The 18,711-nt window shown below is 47.4% G+C and overlaps 1 protein-coding gene across 7 annotated transcripts in view; it reads left to right on the plus strand.

Annotated features, from left to right (window-relative positions):
• The window catches only part of nlrx1 (NLR family member X1), a 64,829-nt gene that overhangs the window by 38,741 nt on the left and 7,377 nt on the right, over positions 1 to 18,711 (plus strand). For all 7 annotated transcript variants that reach the window (XM_072486436.1, XM_072486439.1, XM_072486442.1 and 4 more), the window contains 3 exons: positions 5,923 to 7,930; positions 14,079 to 14,165; positions 17,645 to 17,896. In XM_072486436.1, the coding sequence (XP_072342537.1) occupies positions 5,923 to 7,930; positions 14,079 to 14,165; positions 17,645 to 17,896 (2,347 nt within the window). The remainder of the gene's footprint in view (positions 1 to 5,922; positions 7,931 to 14,078; positions 14,166 to 17,644; positions 17,897 to 18,711) is intronic.

Genomic DNA, 18,711 nt, shown 5'->3' on the forward strand with positions numbered 1-18,711 from the left:
AGGTTGAGGGGAGATCTAATAGAAACTTACAAGATAATGAATGGCTTAGATAGGGTGGAGGTAGGGAAGTTGTTTCCATTAGCAGGGGAGACTAGGACCCGGGGGCACAGCCTTAGAATAAAAGGGAGTCACTTTAGAACAGAGATGAGGAGAAATTTCTTCAGCCAGAGAGTGGTGGATCTGTGGAATTCATTGCCACAGCGGGCGGTGGAGGCTGGGACGTTGCGTGTCTTTAAGACAGAAGTTGATAAATTCTTGATTTCTCGAGGAATTAAGGGCTATGGAGAGAGAGCGGGTAAATGGAGTTGAAATCAGCCATGATTGAATGGTGGAGTGGACTCGATGGGCCGAATGGCCTTACTTCCACTCCTATGTCTTATAGTCTTATCTCCCTTGAAGGGGTGGACTAAAAGTCTGTGTTGGACGAGCGCTGAGTGCTCAGTAGGTCGGGGGACTGGAGGAGATCACAGGCAGTGAGGGGCGAATATATTGTAAAACTAGTTCCGACATTATGGTCAATTTTGGGAATATATTGCAGGAAGAGAGTAGAGTTCACTAGGATGTTACCAAGGCCAAGAGCTTACAATTATAAAACAGACCTGAAAGGTTGGTGATGCCCTCACCGATAATTATTCCTCCAACAACATCACTAAAATGGATTGTCAGGTATTTTCACATTGCTGCTTGTGGGAGCTGTCTGTGCACAAATTGGCTGTCAAGTATTTGGATCACAGCCAATAATACTGGACAAGTCAGACCCCAGAGTGAAACGTGGCTTGATAGATCCTAACATTTTTTTTAAACACGGAGGTGAGTTACTGAGCACATTCACAAGACTCTGCCAGTGTACTGTTAACACAAAAAATAAAACTTTTATTAAACACGACAAATTGCACTAGATGAGAAGGTTGAAAGGATTTCAGAACAACCACCAGAAAATGATTCAAATTCACACTATTTCTTTTATCCCAGCAATACGCTTACAGACACACACCCCAGTGAAGATTTACCACAATCTCAATTCCAAGGCTTCTTGCTTGGGCTGGCCCAGTTGCAAACGGTTTTTCTTCTCGCAGACCTATGAGCATTCACCTAGATGTTGTTCCCCAGCTCCCTATCCCTGTGAAAACCCAAAACAAATGCCCTGAATCTAAACTCTCAATCACTTTAACCTCAGATCAAACATGCAAGTTTGCTAACCTCACTTCCTCAGCGGTCTTGCAGGATTTCTTACTAGAGAGCTTAGAACTCCCGCTTTTGGTCTTTGCCAAATGCACACTGGCTGACCAGCCCTTCTGTCTTTCACCATCTCTGTGTCTCCCTGGATTCCTGTTGCTAGGCAACAGTATAATTCTTTTATTCTTTTAAGTTTTTTCTCTAAATTCACCAAACCTCTCACGCCTTTGTAACCAATCCCATCATTTCAAGGGTTGTAAAACCTCATTAAAAATGCATGTATGGAAACGGAGTCTTCAGACTTTCCGGCACTATGCTCACAAAAAGGTCTAAATTAAACTAGAACCATATTCCATCTTAACACAAGGAAAGGTATAAATTGATTTTAAAAAAAAATAATTGTTCCTATCACCTCCCCTTAAAAAATCTGAAAAGGCATTTTAAGAGGCATTTCTATTTTCTATTACAGCCTCTCTCATCACTATCTCTATCCTACTTATACAGATTGTACTCTCGCAATATTTACATCAAATCCATGAGGACCTATCCATAAAAATTATATTTCACAAGTTGATGTTGATCACGACATTCTTGATCTTACACATTTGCACTTGACAAAGCATCTGTTGTGATTTGATAGAATTTACAGTGCAGAAGGAGGCCATTTGGCCCATCGAGTCTGCACCGGCTCTTGGAAAGAGCACCTTACCCAACCCCACACCTCCACCCTATCCGCATAACCCAGTAACCCCACCCAACACTAAAGGCAATTTTGGACACTAAGGGCAATTTAGCATGGCCAATCCACCTAACCTGCACATCTTTGGACTGTGGGAGGAAACCGGAGCACCCGGAGGAAACCCACGCACAAAAGGGGAGAACGTGCAGACTCCGCACAGACAGTGACCCAAGCCGGGAATCGAACCTGGGACCCTGGAGCTGTGAAGCAATTGTGCTATCCACTATGCTACCCTGCTGCCCTGATATTGTGTCTTCCCACAATGAATGATTTTCAAATTGTATGGTTGCAGCATTAACCTCCAAAGATTCTTGATATGAAACTTTGTTAAAAAGGTTAGAGTTTTATGGTCCGTCTAAGTAACAGTGTGTTCAGAGTTGTTGGATATGCCGATTTCAAAATGTTGAGTCAACCCCAACGTCTGCACTGTAAATTCTATGATTCTATGAAACTCCAAGTTTCCTTTTTCACAGTTGAGTATTTCTGCTGACAAGAATTTAACTTTTGAGAAAAGAAACTAACTGGCCATTCGATCCCCATCTCGTCGTCCTGTAATAAAACTGCACCAACATTGACATCGCTGGCTTCAACAGCCAGTTTAAATGGCTTAGCATAATTGGGAGCTGTGAAAACCAGTGCAGGAGTCAGTTCTGCATTAAAGTTGTCAAAAGCACGTTGATATTCCTATTTCCATTCAAATTTGTTGCCTTTCTTTAGCAAGCATGTCAGAGGACCACTACAGTCTTAAAATTTGGAACAATCTTCCAGTCTACGATATACCACAAAATCTCTAATTTTGTCTTGGGACTGGGAAATCCAAGGTAGCACTTGTTTGTGCGTCTATAGGTTCCACTTGGACCTGTCCCACAGTTTGGCCCAAATAAGTTACTTTCACTTGACAAATTCACTTTTCCCAGTGTTTCTCGGTTCTCGGTGGACAACTCCATTCCCCATTCCCGCCACCGGCCAATGTGATTTCTCATTGTAGCCAACCACACCGCCGGGAAACCCTGGGGCGGGATATGCTGCCGGTGGAATGGAGAATCTGCTGGTGGAGAATTCACCTCCATGTCTCAAATTATCTACTAGGCCTCTCTTTGTAAACACATATATGGTTGGAATGGATGTTGATCTCACTTTTACAACATTTTAATTGCCCCTTTTGCAGCCACAGAGTCTGGACACCTTAACCTAAATTATTTAATAATATTACTGCAACAGACACATATATATATATATATATATATATATGCCTGAACATAAGCGTTAATAAACATTACTGCAACAGATTAAAATACAATATATATACCAATTTCATACATTCATTTTATAAAAATAAATGTAATATTTTTTTTCCAATTAAGGGGCAATTTAGCGTGGCCAATCCACCTACCCGGCACACCTTTGCGTTGTGGGGGTGAGACCCACGCAAACACAGGAGAATGTGTGAATTTCACACGGACAGTGACCAGGGGCGGGGATTTGAACCTGGGTCCTCAGCGCCCGAGGCAACAGTGCTAACCACTATGCCACATGCCGCCTTATATTCATCATATTATTCACACAAATTGATTTATGATTTTGTAACAGCTTTCTTAAGTAACCTCGATGATTTTCTGGGAGGTATCTAAATTTTTAACCACCTCCGTATTATCCAATCTAATTACTGGAGGGGAAATGTAGGAATTTTCCATTTCTGATTCATTCTCAATTTGCTCTGATATTTTTATCTCCCTCTCTATTTCCTTCACCCCTCTAAACATTCCCCTCTCCTGACTATCTTCCTTGTCATACTATCATTTTAACATTTAACGTGCACACACGCTGTTTTTTTGCTCCTGTCTGGATTAGAACATAGAACATACAGTGCAGAAGGAGGCCATTCGGCCCTTCGAGTCTGCACCGACCCACTTAAGCCCTCACTTCCGCCCTATCCCTGCCCTGTAACTTGATAACCCCCTTCTAACCTTTTTGGTCACTAAGGGCAATTTATCATGGCCAATCCACCTAAACTGCACGTCTTTGGACTGTGGGAGGAAACCGGAGCACCCGGAGGAAACCCACGCAAACTCTGGGAGAATGTGCACACTCCGCACAGACAGTGACCCAGCGGGGAATCAAACCTGGGACCCTGGCACTGTGAAGCCACAGTGCTATCCACTACCGTGCTACCCCGATTATTCACTGTATAATTCACAGCATTGATTTTCTTTTTGATTCGTTAGGTCTAGTAAATCTCATTTTTAACGGTTCGCCAGAGACAGGTAACGACACTAACACCAGCAACAGAACTTTGAGCCTTGGCATTTAAAAAAATCTGTTTTAGCTTTTATTGTTCGTTGAACAATTTTCAAAAGTTCTTCAGCCATCTCACATGCTTTGGTTAATCTTTCCTGGACATTTGACACATTTGACTGCATAAGTGCAGTCTGTGAGCTTTGGTTTATAAATGGTTTTTTTAATTGATTAAGGGATCCACTCACTTCATGCCCATTGTAGCACAGTGGTTAGCACTATTGTTTCACAGCGCCATGGTCCCAGGTTCGATTCCCGGCTTGGGACACTGTCTGTGTGGAGTCTGCACGTTCTCCCCCTTTCTGCGTGGGTTTTGCCCCCACAACCCAAAGATGTGCAGGGTAGGTGGATTGGCCACGCTAAATTGCCCCTTAATTGGGAAAAAATGAATTGTGTACTCTAACTTTATTTTTTTAAAGTTTATTTTTATTTGCAACTGCATTCTAGCTAACACTCTCTGTTATACATCAATTTCAGGTTTCCCCTCTTTCAATTCTCAATTCGTAATCACTTTAATCATCCCATCCTTACCAGATCCTGATTTTTTGAAGATCTACCTTCAATTGATCTGTTAACTCTCTTCGTGCAATCCCCATAAACGTCTCAGCAACAGTCAAAGCTGTGTTTGAGTTCCAGTCAGTGTAATGTAGATGACAGCAAATCCTGTTCTAATGCCCAGCACCCACGCGTACTTAGTTATTTAAAGATTCACAAATCCCACCGAGATTCGAGGATTTATAATCCCCCACCAACCTCACTTTGTTATGATCCCAGTTGATCATTCTGGACCAGTCCAATCACAGAGTGAAACCTGGCTTGATCATAGAATCATAGAATTCATAATGCAGAAGGAGGCCATTCGGTTCATCGAATCTGCACTGGCCCTTGGCAAGAGCACCCTACTTAAGCCCACACCTCCACCCTATCCCCGTAATCCAGTAACCCCGGGCGGGATTCTCCCAACGGGAGTCTAAGTGCAGACGCCGGAGTAAAAACCGGAGTGTTTTAGTTAAAATGCTAACCCAGTTGCAACCCATCTCTTCACCTCAAGCCTGCCACTGGCCAGCGGGGAAATCCTCTGGACCTGCCACTGTTAACGGGGTTTCCCGCTGTACGCACATCCCACCGCTAAGAAACCAGCGGCGGGGGTTTGCTTGGTGGAACCGGAAGATCCGAACGGCCAGAAAACTCTGACCAGGATCTCCAGATTTCATGGCACCAAGGTCAGAAAAAACTCTGAAATGAATCTAGAACCTTGTTCGACCTTTAACAGATAGCTAAAAATAGAAATTAAACTTGGTTGTACATTGTTCGTAGCACAAGTTTCCTACGTTGCAGCAACGATTAAACTTAAAATTGGCTCCAAAGTGACTTGTGATGTCCCAAGTTTGTAAAAGGATCTACAGAAATGCAAGTTCCTTTTTACTCCATCTTTCTGCTAACTTGTTACATCACGTGCCACTTGTTGCCTTTTGGTGAAGTAGTGATGGACCTTTCATTGAGTAAGGTGACCAGTGCTGTACACAGTACTCCAAATACAGTCTCACTAGTGCCCTGTACAACTAAAGCTAGTCGATGGTAAACCCCAGGATGTTGACAGTAGGGGAATTCAGTGAAATTAATACCATTCTATGTTAAAGGGCAATGGTTAGATTTTCAATTGTTGGAGATGCATGGTTTAACCATTTCAGATCCTTTCTACATTCTCGCAGATCCCATTGAACAACACAGGAGGAGACTGAGAGACTGGTTCAGCCACGTGCCCAATGAAGAGATGCGATTTGGCTCCTACTCGATTAAAAACTGGCGTGTGGATCCGGTGATTGTGGAAAGCTCCCCTGAAGAGAATAGGGAACTCACAGCAAAGCTGGGAGTCTACAGTCACATTGAACCGAAACAATCCCAAATCATTAAGGTTGACCAAGTGTTCACAACTGCTTGTGATGAGTCCCCTGTGAAGAATGTGCTTTTGTATGGGATGGTGGGAACGGGGAAGAATGCCATGGTTAATAAACTTGTCTTGGACTGGTGTGATGGGAAGCTCAGTCAGTTCGATATAATCCTGCCCTTCTCCTGTGTGGATTTGGCCTCGCAGAATCAGCCCACATCTCTGAATAAATTAATCACTCGGAAGTATGCTCAGCTGAAAAGCATTGTGCCTCAGATCGGGTTGGGAAAACAGGGAAACGTCCTCTTCATTTTCACTGACCTGGAGCAACTGAGGCTCGACTTTCGTCTCTCGAAGACCGAGCTGTGTAATGATCCAAATGAGCCGCTGCCTCCCAACAGCATGTTGGTCAACTTGCTCCGAAAATACCTGCTCCCAGATGTCAACATCCTGGTAACCACCCGACCTTCAGCAGTAGATTCAATCCCGCCCATGTATGTAGGCAGGTACGTCCGTACCTGTGGCTTCACTGATGTGGAGCAGCAGTACTTGTTCTTCAAGAATCGCCTGAACATCTCTGGGTATGATCAAGCTAATGAGAATTTGATGAACATGCTGTACAGGAATTTGCAGAGACAGAGTCAGATTACATCCGACTGCTTCCTGCCATCTTACTGTTGGATCATCTGTGCAACATTGCACTTCCTCCATTTTACTACTGCGAACACGCCCATTCAGACACTAACCAGCCTGTATACCAGCTTCCTGCGATTGAACTTTGGTGGTCAAATTCTAGACGCCAGCTACCAGCAAGACATCTCAATCGTGCGTTTTGTTGCTAAAACGGTTGGCAAATTAGCCTACGAGGGTATAGAAAAGAGGAAAACACTCTTCAGCGAAGAGGACCTGCAGAGATGCTTTGAATTGGACACTAAAGCAGAGGAAGAGTTGAACCAGTTAACTGCCTTCCAGATTGACGTGTTAGGGTTTTTTATGTCTCCCATTGCTCAGTTTAACTCCGACCCACTTCTCAGATTTACCATCCCTGCAATGCAAGAGTACGTGGCTGCCCTGTATATCGTCTTGGGAGAGAAGAAAAGTGTTTTGGAGAAAGTGGGAATGGTGGTGTCTGACACCATTGGAAAAGCCAGTGAAGATGTGACGGCTATTTTGGCCATTGTATCGAAACTTGTGCCATTCAGAATCCTGACGTTAGTGAGACTTGTGAATATTTTCCCACGGATGTTCAAAAAAATTAGCGCCAAGAGCAAGAAGGGCATCGCAAACACCATGGTCTTTGAAATGTTCAAACAAGACGACGAGTTCAACAGTGATGTATTAGAGCAAATAAATGTAAGTATCCTTGGCGAGGAGGTTGAAGTTAGCAGCACAGCAGGTGGTGAGAGAGCAGGCACTCAATGCTTTGAACTCTTCCCAATATTCATGGCTGGATTACTGGCCCAGAATAACCGCCTCCTACTGGAACAGCTTGGGTGTACAATAAAAAACATAACTGTGCGTGAAATAGCAAACAACTTGAAGAAGAACCTCAGCAACGTCACCGGCAAGCAGTTGCCTTCCTCGGAGTTTATGGACCTCCTGTTCTTCCTGTATGAGTTGCAGAATGATGCCTTCGCAGGAGAGATCTGCAAGTCTTTCCAGAGCTTGAATTTATCCCAAGTTCAGATGACGCCTTTGAAGTGTTTTGTGATTACTTCAATAATGAACACGTCCAGCCACCCCATTGAGGAGATTAACCTCAGCTTGTGCAATTTAAATGGTGACTGCTTGAAGATCCTCCAAACTCTCCTTATCAGGTGCAGGGATTTAAAGTAAGCTTTTGGATTTTTTTTCTCTCTCTTTTGCTTTTCCTTCTAGATTTTTCTCTTCCACCCCCTCTATACCTCCTTTTGTTCTTCCAGAATTTGTATCTGTCAGTCGCCGCTCGTGCAAATTTATTTCTTCACATAATGATCCATCTTGACAAATACATAAATAGGATGGGAATAGAGGGATACGGCCACCAGACCCGCTGTTTTCAGTAACATATCCCTGTCTGCTCTTCCTCAGAGCCATACTGTCCCTATTCCCTAGTTCTCCCTCAATGCTTTCACCTTCTGACCTATTGCTCCGGTACCCACCCCCCGCCATCCTTGTTTAAACCCTCCCATGTGACGGTGAATGTAGACAGAATTTTTCAGCCGCTCTCACAGGCAGGATCTTCCAGTCCCGTAGTACGTTTCCCGGTGGCGGGGGCTGCCTAAAATGGGAAACCCCGTTGACTGAGGCGGGATCACAAGATTCCCGCCTCCGTGAAACAGGCCGCGGGTGGGGGCATGGAAAATCCTGCCCGGTATCTGCATATCCAATGAAATTCTTCAGCAACTCGTGGGGAGAAAACGCACCTGCTATCAGGAAGCACATTTTCTCCGTCTCTCATTGTTCCAGCGTAACTGGAATTTATTCAGGACGCTGGCTTAGCGGAGATGGAGGCTCAAACCATTTACCCACCATTTTGTAGAGTTGGAGCTGCAATTGCCAATCTATATGAATGGGAAGGTGAGTTTTGGATAATTCCTTCCTGAGCCTTATAAATAGATTAGTACAACAAGAGATAGGAACATGTTTGATAGTTCACTTAATTTATTATCGAAAACACCTTAAACACTCCTACCAACCATTCAGAACAGTGCAGTTTAGCCCTGTATATAAAATTTGCTGTAAGTAGGTTTAATAAGGATTCGTAAAGGTGTCTTCTCCAAGTCTGTTCACACGCAAGGGGATCAAATGCTGCTTTCTTTCTAACTAAGTAAATCCCAATATCGGTTTTATTCCTTCTTGGTTCATGGGTCTGTTCCCTCTGAACACAACTTTTCCTGCAACCAATCGGATTCAGTAGTTTGATGCAGTCAATGAGAAGGGCTACAGGGCGAGGGGAGGAACGTGGAGCTGATGGACAAGATCAGTCATGATATTGAATGGCAGGTTTGAGGGGCTCACTGCCTACACTCGTCCTATTTCCTCTGTTTACCAAATACAGATATGAGATCCCTGAAAGTCTGGCTCTGTTGTAAAACCTGTAAAACCCGACACTGATTGAAAATTTGTGTTTCATAAACTTTTCTCCGCAGCAGTCGACTAAGCCTAACAGGAAAAGGAAAAGAATAGTTTTTTGAGAATATAATTTAAACAGGTGCTCCGGTTTCCTCCCACAGTCCAAAGATGTGCAGGTTAGGTGGATTGGCCATGCTAAATTGCCCCTTTGTGCCCAAAAGGTTACAGGGACGGGCCGGGTACAATCGAGCGAAGGCGGTGCTGCACAGGAAGGGGGTGAAGTTTGGCATGTTGCAGCCGGCGCGACTGTGGGTTACCTACAAGGGCCGGCTCCATTATTTTGAGTCTCCGGACAAGGCGTGGGCCTTTGTTCAGGCCGAGAAGTTGGACACAGATTGAGGGTCGGGATGGGCGATTGGGGACTGCGGTTGATATGTTATGTTTATTCTTTTTTCGAGGGGGGGGCCTTTGCATTGCTCCGGGTTTCTTCTTTTTCTCTGTGTTTTTCTCTTTCGGGTCGGTGAGGGTGGTTGGGGCGGGTTGGGCACTGTTTTGGTTGTGTTGGTCGGGGGGACTCTTGGAGGGGGGTAGGTAAACGGAACAGGGGTGGTGGACGGCGGTGAGATGGGGCCCCGCGGGGGAGGGGGAGGCCCGAGTCGGGGGTGAGGGGAGCGGGCCTGTAAAAGGAGCTGCGTTAGAGGTGGTGGGGCCGGGTAGGTGGAAAGCGCGGGCTTTATCCCGCACTGAAGACTGGAGGGGGTGGGGCCGGGGCGGGGAAGCGAGGGTTGTTTCCCGCGCTTAGAATGGAAGGGGGAGGGGGAGAGCCTATGGATGGGGAATGGGAGAGGAGGGTGTGTACAATGGGAGGAGTCAAAGGAGAGGCGGGAGTGGCCGGGGTCAGTAGGAGTCAGCTGACTTGCAGAAATGCAATGGGGGGAGTAAATCAGCTAGGATGGGTCCTAGCCGGGGAGGCGGGGGGGGGGGGGGGAATAGAATTGCTGCTGCTATGGTCAAGGAAGAACTGGAGCGAGTGGGGGGGGTCGAGACGGGGGTATGCCACTGTGGGGAACGGGCCGACTGTGGGGTGCGGGCGCGTGGCTGGCCGAGGAGGGGTCATGGCTAGTCGGCAGGGGAGGGGGGCGGGTAGCCCCCTGATCCGGTTGATAACCTGGAATGTAAGGGGACTGAATGGGCCGATTAAGCGGGCCGGCATGTTCGTGCACCTAAAGGGGCTCAAGGCGGATGTGGTTATGCTCCAGGAGACTCGTCTGAAGGTGGCAGACCAGGTAAGACTGAGGAAGGGGTGGGTAGGTCAGGTGTTTCACTCGGGGCTAGATGCCAAAAATCGAGGGGTGGCAATCTTGGTGGGAAAGAAGGTGTCATTCGAGGCGTCGAGCGTTGTGGCAGATAATGGCGGTAGGTACATAATGGTAAGTGGTAAGTTGCAGGGAGAGAGGGTGGTACTGGTCAATGTATATGCCCCGAACTGGGACGATGCAGGTTTTATGCGGCGTATGTTTAGCACACTGGGCTAAATCGCTGGCTTTTAAAGCAAACCAAGGCAGGCCAGCAGCACGGTTCGATTCCCGTACCAGCCTCCCCGAACAGGCGCCGGAATATGGCGACTAGGGGCTTTTCACAGTAACTTCATTTGAAGCCAACGTGTGACAATAAGCGATTTTCAGTTCATTTCATTTCATTCATGTTGGGTCGGATCCCAGACTTGGAAGTGGGGGGCCTGATAATGGGGGGAGACTTTCACACGGTGTTGGATCCGGCACTGGATCGCTCCAGGTCTAGGACGGGTAGGAAGCCGGCGGCGGCTAGAGTGCTGAGGGGGTTTATGGACCAGATGGGAGGGGTGGACCCTTGGAGATTTGCAAGGCCGGGGGCTAGGGAATTTTCATTCTTCTCACATGTCCATAAGGCTTATTCCCGAATCGACTTTTTCATTTTGAGTAGGGCGTTGATAGCGAGAGTAGAGAATAGAGTATTCGGCAATAGCCATTTCGGACCACGCCCCGCATAGGGTGGATTTGGAGATGGGGGAGGAGAGGGACCAGCGCCCGCTGTGGCGCTTGGAGGTGGGGCTGTTGGCGGACGGGGAGGTGAGCGAGCGGGTCCGAGGAAGTATAGAGAGGTACTTGGAGACCAACGACAACAGGGAGGTCCGAGTGGAGATGGCATGGGAGGCGCTGAAGGTGGTGGTGAGGGGAGAGCTGATCTCCATTAGGGCCCACAAGGAGGGGAGGGAGCGAGGGGAGAGGCTGGTGGGGGAGATGGTGAGGGTAGACAGGAGGTATGCGGAGGAGCCCGAGGAAGGATTGTTGAGGAAGAGGCGCAGCCTCCAGGCCGAATTCGACCTGGAGACCACCAGGAAGGCGGAGGCGCAGTGGAGGAAGGCCCAGGGGGCGATTTACGAGTATGGGGAAAAGGCAAGCCGGATGCTGGCACATCAGCTTCGGAAGCGGGCGCAGCTAGGGAGATCGGGGGAGTTAAGGACAGGGGAGGGAGTGTGGTGCGGAGTGGGGTTGGCATCAATGGGGTCTTCAGGGATTTTTACGAGGAATTGTACCGATCCGAGCCCCCACGGGAGGAGGGAGGGATGGGCCGCTTCCTGGACCAATTTAGGTTTCCAAAGGTGCAAGAGGGACTGGTGGCGGGATTGTGGGCCCCGATTGGGCTGGAGGAGCTGATCAAAGGGATAGGAAGCATGCAGGCGGGGAAGGCACCGGGGCCAGACGGTTTCCCGGTCGAATTCAATAAAAAATATATGGACCTGTTGGGCCCGCTGTTAGTCAGGGCCTTCAATGAGGCAAGGGAGGGGGGGCCTTGCCCCCGACGATGTCCCGGGCACTGATCTCCTTGATCCTGAAGCGGGACAAGAATCCCCTGCAATGTGGGTCTTACAGACTGATTTCCTTGCTAAATGTAGATGCCAAGGTGCTGGCGAAGGTCTTAGCCACGAAGATTGAGGATTGTGTGCCGCAGATCATCCATGAAGACCAGACGGGGTTTGTGAAGGGGAGGCAGTTGAACGCGAATGTGTGGAGGCTTTTGAACGTTATCATGATGCTGGCGAGGGAGGTGGAGGCGGAGATAGTGGTGGCGATGGACGCTGAGAAAGCTTTCGATAGGGTAGAGTGGGGTACCTGTGGGAGGTGCTGAAGAGGGTTCGGGTTTGGGGAGGGGTTTGTCAGGTGGGTTAGGCTGTTGTATGAGGTCCCGATGGCGTGTGTGGCCACAAACAGGAGGAGGTTCGAGTACTTTCGGTTGCACCGAGGGACGAGACAGGGGTGTCCCCTGTCCCCTATGCTCTTCGCACTGGCGATTGAACCCCTGGCTATGGCACTGAGAGAGTCGAGGAACTGGAGGGGGTTGGTGCGGGGTGGGGAGGAGCATAGGGTGTCACTTTATGCGGATGACCTGCTGCTGTATGTGGCGGACCCGGTGGGAGGAATGCCGGAGGTAATCAGGATTCTTAGGGAATTCGGGGACTTTTCGGGGTACAAGCTCAACATGGGGAAGAGCGAGCTGTTCGTAGTTCATCCACGGGACCAGGAGAGGGGGATTGGCGAGCTCCCACTAAAAAGGGCGGAGAGGAGCTTCAGGAATTTTGGGGTCCAGGTGGCCAGGAGCTGGGGGGCCCTGCATAGGCTTAATTTTACAAGGCTGGTGGAGCAAATGGAGGAGGAGTTCAAGAGGTGGGACGTGTTGTCGCTGTCCTTGGCGGGTAGGGTGCAGTCAATCAAAATGACGGTGCTCCCAAGGTTTTTGTTCCTGTTCCAGTGCCTCCCCGTGTTTATCCCGAAGGCTTTTTTCAGGCGGGTTAATAGGAGTATAGTGGGGTTTGTGTGGGCGCGAGGGACTCCGAGGGTGAGAAGGGTGTTCCTGGAGCGGAGTAGAGATAGGGGGGGGACTGGCGCTGGCCAACCTCTGTGGGTACTACTGGGCCACCAATGCGGCGATGGTGCGCAAGTGGGTGATGGAGCGGGAGCTGCATGGAAGAGGCTGGAGACGGCGTCTTCTGTGGGTACGAGTCTGGAGGCGCTGGCAACGGCGCCGCTGCCGCTCCCTCCAAGGAGGTATACCACGAGCCCCGTGGTGGCGGCTGCCCTCAAAATTTGGGGGCAGTGGAGACTGCACGGGGGGGAAGTTGGGGCCTCGGTGTGGACCCCAATATGGGGGAACCACCGGTTCACTCCAGGAAGAACAGGTGGTGGGTTTTCGGGGTGGCACAGGGCAGGGATACGTAAGTTGGGGGACCTGTTTGTGGACGGGAAGTTCGCGAGTCTGGGTGAGCTGGAGGAGAAGTACGGGCTCCCCCCGGGGAACACCTTCAGGTACTTACAGGTAAGGCTGTTTGCCAAAACCTCTTACTGTCCTCATAATCTTGTAGACCTCTATCAGGTCACTCCTCAACCTCCGTCTTTCGAATGAAAAGAGTCCGCATCTATTCAGCCTCCCTGCATAGCTAACACCCTCCAGACCAGGCAACATCCTGATCAACCTCCTCTGCACCCTCTCCAGAGCCTCCACATCCTTCTGGTAGTGTGGCAACCAGAATTGCGCGCCCATGCCAGTATTGCGCATTGGCCCACGCCTGTCGACAAATCCGCTGCCAAAACCCTCTTATCGTTCCTGACTCTCTACCTTCCCATTGGCCACATGGGTGAGCGTCTGAGGCTGGATGAGACCAATTGGCCCTGCTCACCAGCAGGAGTCAGAGAGAAGGAAATTGGAAAGGAAAAATAAAGCAAAAGTAATGGGACTGAGATGTCTCTCGATCTCGGGTGTTTTCACTCATTTAGTTCCCCTGATATGGAAATACCAATGCTGTTGCCAGGCAACACTTTCAATTTTGGGGGGCTTGCGGTTCCACATTTTCACAAAATTAAAACTTTCTGTTCTCTGTTTTTGTTGCAGTTTACAGTTTAATAATCTAGGGCTTGGTGCCTGGCAGGAAGTCAGTAATCTGTTAATGGATCCTCACTGTGCAGTCCAGAACCTGTGGTAAGGCAAAACCTTTGCTCAAAGCAACTCACTTATTTTCCTCCTGTGATAGGAATGACTTTCAAAACAGCTGCGACTACAGCCCAAGAATAAATAACAGAAAATGTAATGATGTTGCTGTTTTGCTCTTAGGGTTATTTCCCTTTTAAGACTTTAAACCTTAGATCATGAAGTAAAAATACAATCTGCAGTGCCCGTCCCTGGGAACAATGGGTCATCTGAACAGATTATTATTATTAATAATTTTTGTGCAGCACCTTATCCCTGTGAAGTCCTACACTGGATCCCATCCCTTGAGGAAGTTGGAGAGAAATTTTCCCTTTGTAGCGATAGGGGTTTTGTCTCGAGTTGTGTTGCCTCTCCTATGGCTGTGAGGTGGTTGGGGTTGGGTGGAGGGTGAAAAGAGAGGAAGAGGTAAAGGGGGGAGGAGATAAACGAAACATGTTTAGCTCTGATGCTCCAGTTGTCGCGAATGTGCGGCCGTCTTGTTGGACCATCTCGTCTTTCTTTTTACCACGGATTTTGTAACCTTGTATAAATAGCATCATCAGTTATGAAGCTCAGTAAAGTTTCCCAGTCCCTGATTATCCCCTAGGAATCTCAGGGTCTATTTTATGAGTATGCTGACCCCTCAGTAAGAGCCTCAAGCTACAGGAATGCATATTGGGAAATCGTGGGCGCTGGAAAATCATGTGGAGCGTGGCTGTGGCTTTCCAGTATGATGAATGTAGAAATTGTTATATAGTATATATATTTTTTCAATGTGTTTTATTGCAAACATGTATCAAAGCAGGTTACTGAAAATAAACACCCCGGTAAACATACTTCCCAACAATCAATTATACAGTCTGTAGAGATTTTTCCCATTTTTCACCACTCCCACCACCTACTCACCCCTCCCCGCCACCCACCCTCCCCTCCCCGCCACCCACCCTCCCCTCCCCACCACCCACACCCCACCCCCTTGCGCTGCACAGTTCCTCAAACACGGTCACAAACATCCTCCATCTTTTGTCAAGCTCCCCTGCTGAGCCCCTTAACTCAGACTTTATCTTCTCTAATCGCAGGACGTCGTACAGGTCACCCAGCCAAGCCGCTACCCACAGTGGCGATGCCGACCGCCACTCCAGCAAAATTCGCCGCCGTGTAATCAGAGAGGCGAAGGCCATAACATCGGCCTTCCTCCTCTCCATGAACTCCGGCTTCTCTGAAACCCCAAATATCGCCACCTAAGGGTCCGGGTCCACCTTCTCCTCCACTACCTTGGCTAAGACCGCGAGCACTCCCGCCCAGAATCTTCCCAATTTTTCGCAACCCCAAAACATCTGCATGTGATTTGCTGGGCCCCATCCACACCTTTCACTCTCATCTGCTACTCCCGAAAGAACCCACTCATTCTTTCCCGAGTCATATGCACCCTGTGCACCACCTTAAACTGTATCAGGCTCATCCTTGCACAAGAGGAGGTCCCGTTTACCCTTCGCAGTGCCTCACTCCATAATTGATCTCCCTCCCAACTCTGCTTCCCATTTCTCCTTGATCTTCATCACCCACTCGCCTCCCTGCTCCCCAGCCACTTGTATATATCCCCAATTCTTCCCTCCCCTTCGACATCCGGAAACAGCAGTCGCTCCAGCAGGGTGTATTCCGGCAACCTAGGGAACCCCTTCCAGACCTTTCGTGCAAATTCCCTAACCTGCAGGTACCTGAACTCACTCCCCCTCGGCAGCTCTACCCTCTCCCTTAGCTCCTCCAGACTGGCGAACCCTTCCTCCAAATACAAATCCCTCATCTTGACCAGCTCCACCTCCTGTATGCACTATCCATCTCTCCAGGCTCAAACCCATGATTCTCGCATCACGGCGTTAGCACCGACATCCCTTCCATCCTAAAATGCCTCTTTTTATAGTATATTTTACGTCTGTTGCAGGAAAGTTTTTAAGTGCCTGGGTTAAGGTATCTATTTGTTGCAGTAATATTATTAAAGAATCTAGTGTCATGTGAGAGTACCTTTAAGAAATGGGTGTTTACTACTGCAATGATGTCAGAGAGGGGGTGGAGCTGGGCTGTCTGTCAGTTTTTTACTTTCGTTTTAGGCTGTTTGCTGCAGCGTGTGTTTTAGTTTCGTTTTCAGTGTTGGAGCTGAAGCCAGACAGAGCAGGTGTACTGTTGATCTCTCTGCCATTAAAAGACTATGTCTTGATCATTTGGTGAATTCAGAATTATAAATGTTCTCAGTAGTGAATGTAAACCTAATGTGCTTCTGGTAAAAGGTGTTTTAAGTCTTATGGTTGTTAAAAGGAAAGCTTAAAGGATTACTTAGTGTTGTATTCTTTGGGGGTTGTATTTGAATTAATGGTTGCTAAGATGTTCACTGTATGTTTTAAAAAGGTTAACTTGAGTTCAGAGAACAAACATTATGTTTTGTTTAAAAAAAATACTTTTCCATTTCTGCTGTACCACACCTGTGGAGTGGGCCGTGTGCTCCCCGTACCACAATCTATTAAAAGTTGTGGGTCAGGTGAACTTCATGATACACTTTGGGGTTCTCTAAACCCTGGCCCATAACACTAGGTTAAGGTACCTAAACTGTGTGTCTGCGAAAGCTGCAATTAAGGAGTTGTATAAGTGATATAATTATTGATTTTAACCACTTACATAGTTACAGATAAAGGTCTAATGGAATCGTGTTTTGATTGCAGGAGATTCCCTGGATTGTAGATAATTTATGGGCTAGTGGTGTTTAGTCCTAGCTAAGCAGGTCGTGGAACTTAGTGAGATATAGATTATGTAATTAATGCGAGCCAGTTCTTTGCAGTCAGTTATAGAATTTTAAGTTGAACAGCAGTTTTACCAAATGCTGTTAGGTTGAGCAGAAGTGTATTGGATCTGCTTTTGAAAGCAATTCTCTCCAAAAGTCTCTGCACAGCTAAGCATGTAAATCTGTTGTGTTAACTTTATTTATAAGTGGCATTTCAACTGTATTGGGTTGCTTAAGTGGAATTAGTGTCAGGTGTAGATCGTAAATACAAGTTTTTCCTTCAGAACTGTTTAACTGATAATTGTGAAGCTATTTTTTTGCTAATGTGGTTAATTCTGCACTTCAATTAAAGTTTGCTTTAACATAAACAATATCTATTGGTCAGAGCCATCGCTCCTGGAGTGAAATATCCTTTCCTCAGTTTTACAAATTGATAAAAAAGGTATTTTGGGTTCTTGTCCACACTTAAGAGAGTGAGCGGCATGCCTTCAGAAAATATACCAGCGCTCATGAGGACGTAATCAAGATTAATTGTGACACCTTCCATGGTCAAATAGGGAGCTGACAATTTTCTAAAATCATACCTGAAGAGGGGCCAAGTACCTTGTTGAGAATGTTGCTTTTCTTCACACCGACCAGTGGCAATTCCTAACACCCCTCATTCCTCCCAAATCTCTAGAGTGTGATAAACGTGCAATTTGTGATTCTTCATTTTCAGGCTTTGTGACAACGCTTTGTCAGAGGCTGCGGTTAATTGTATCGGACCCGCCATCGCTCACAACCGCTCCATTACCCAGTTATCACTGCTCAACACGTCCCTGGGGGACAAGGGCGTGAAGATGCTTACACCATACATCAGAGATAATGCACATCTGAGAGACATCAACCTAGCCAGTAACCACATCAGTGAGCACACTGCCATGGACCTCGTGGAGATGATCAAAACACATCCAACACTAGAAAGAGTCCAGTAAGTAACTGCCAATCTGTTCAGATCGATTGAGTCATCCACCATTGTTGAAGATGAGGAGTAGCAACTGGAGTAGACCAAATGGCCCTCTGAGGTGTTAAAGGTGGAGAGAGGGGGGGATAGAGATTCAAGGAGAGAGTTTGAGAGATTTAGACCCAGGCAGCTGAAGCACGGCCACTAACGGTGGAGTGATTGAACTCGGGGATGCTGAGCAGGCCAGAATTGGAGGAATGCAGGGATCTCCGAGTGGTGAATAATCCATAGCTGTTCATGTGAGGTAGAGGGATGTGAAGGAGGAGGGGAAGGAGGAGAGGGGATCAAATTCATCAGCAGGCTCAAGGTCAAATTGATTAATCCTTGGTTGAAATGACCCATGGAAATACAAGTACTTTTCTTTTAGACTGATTCAGCAAATGCATTGACAGATGTGTCTTTACATTGTTAAAAGTTGCAAGATAAGCCCTTAATTACCAGATGTGCTGTTAAAATCTTGGCTCGGGCTCTTTTTGCCCACATCAGCCCTCCACATTGTAATTAAAAGAGTTGTCAGTCTTGGGTTTCCTGCCTTGGCATTAGAGTGTGTGGCTTGCCCGGTCTTGTGTGATACATCCAAGTGATTACTGTTTACAGAATGATGAGTGTTAAGGAGTGTCTGCATCAATCAAATCCAACCTTAGTGGTTACAGTTCACTGGGGGAGTCTGAGTTGCTGTGGCAACAAGCACTTTATTACATTCATACTGTAGTGAGGGTAGAGGCTCCAACGTTCTTCCATCTCATGTGTGACCAGGAATCTCTCCCGCTCCTACCACTAGC

The sequence above is a fragment of the Scyliorhinus torazame genome, chromosome 21 (genome assembly GCF_047496885.1).
Source record: "Scyliorhinus torazame isolate Kashiwa2021f chromosome 21, sScyTor2.1, whole genome shotgun sequence".
NCBI classification, from domain to species: Eukaryota; Metazoa; Chordata; class Chondrichthyes; order Carcharhiniformes; family Scyliorhinidae; genus Scyliorhinus; species Scyliorhinus torazame.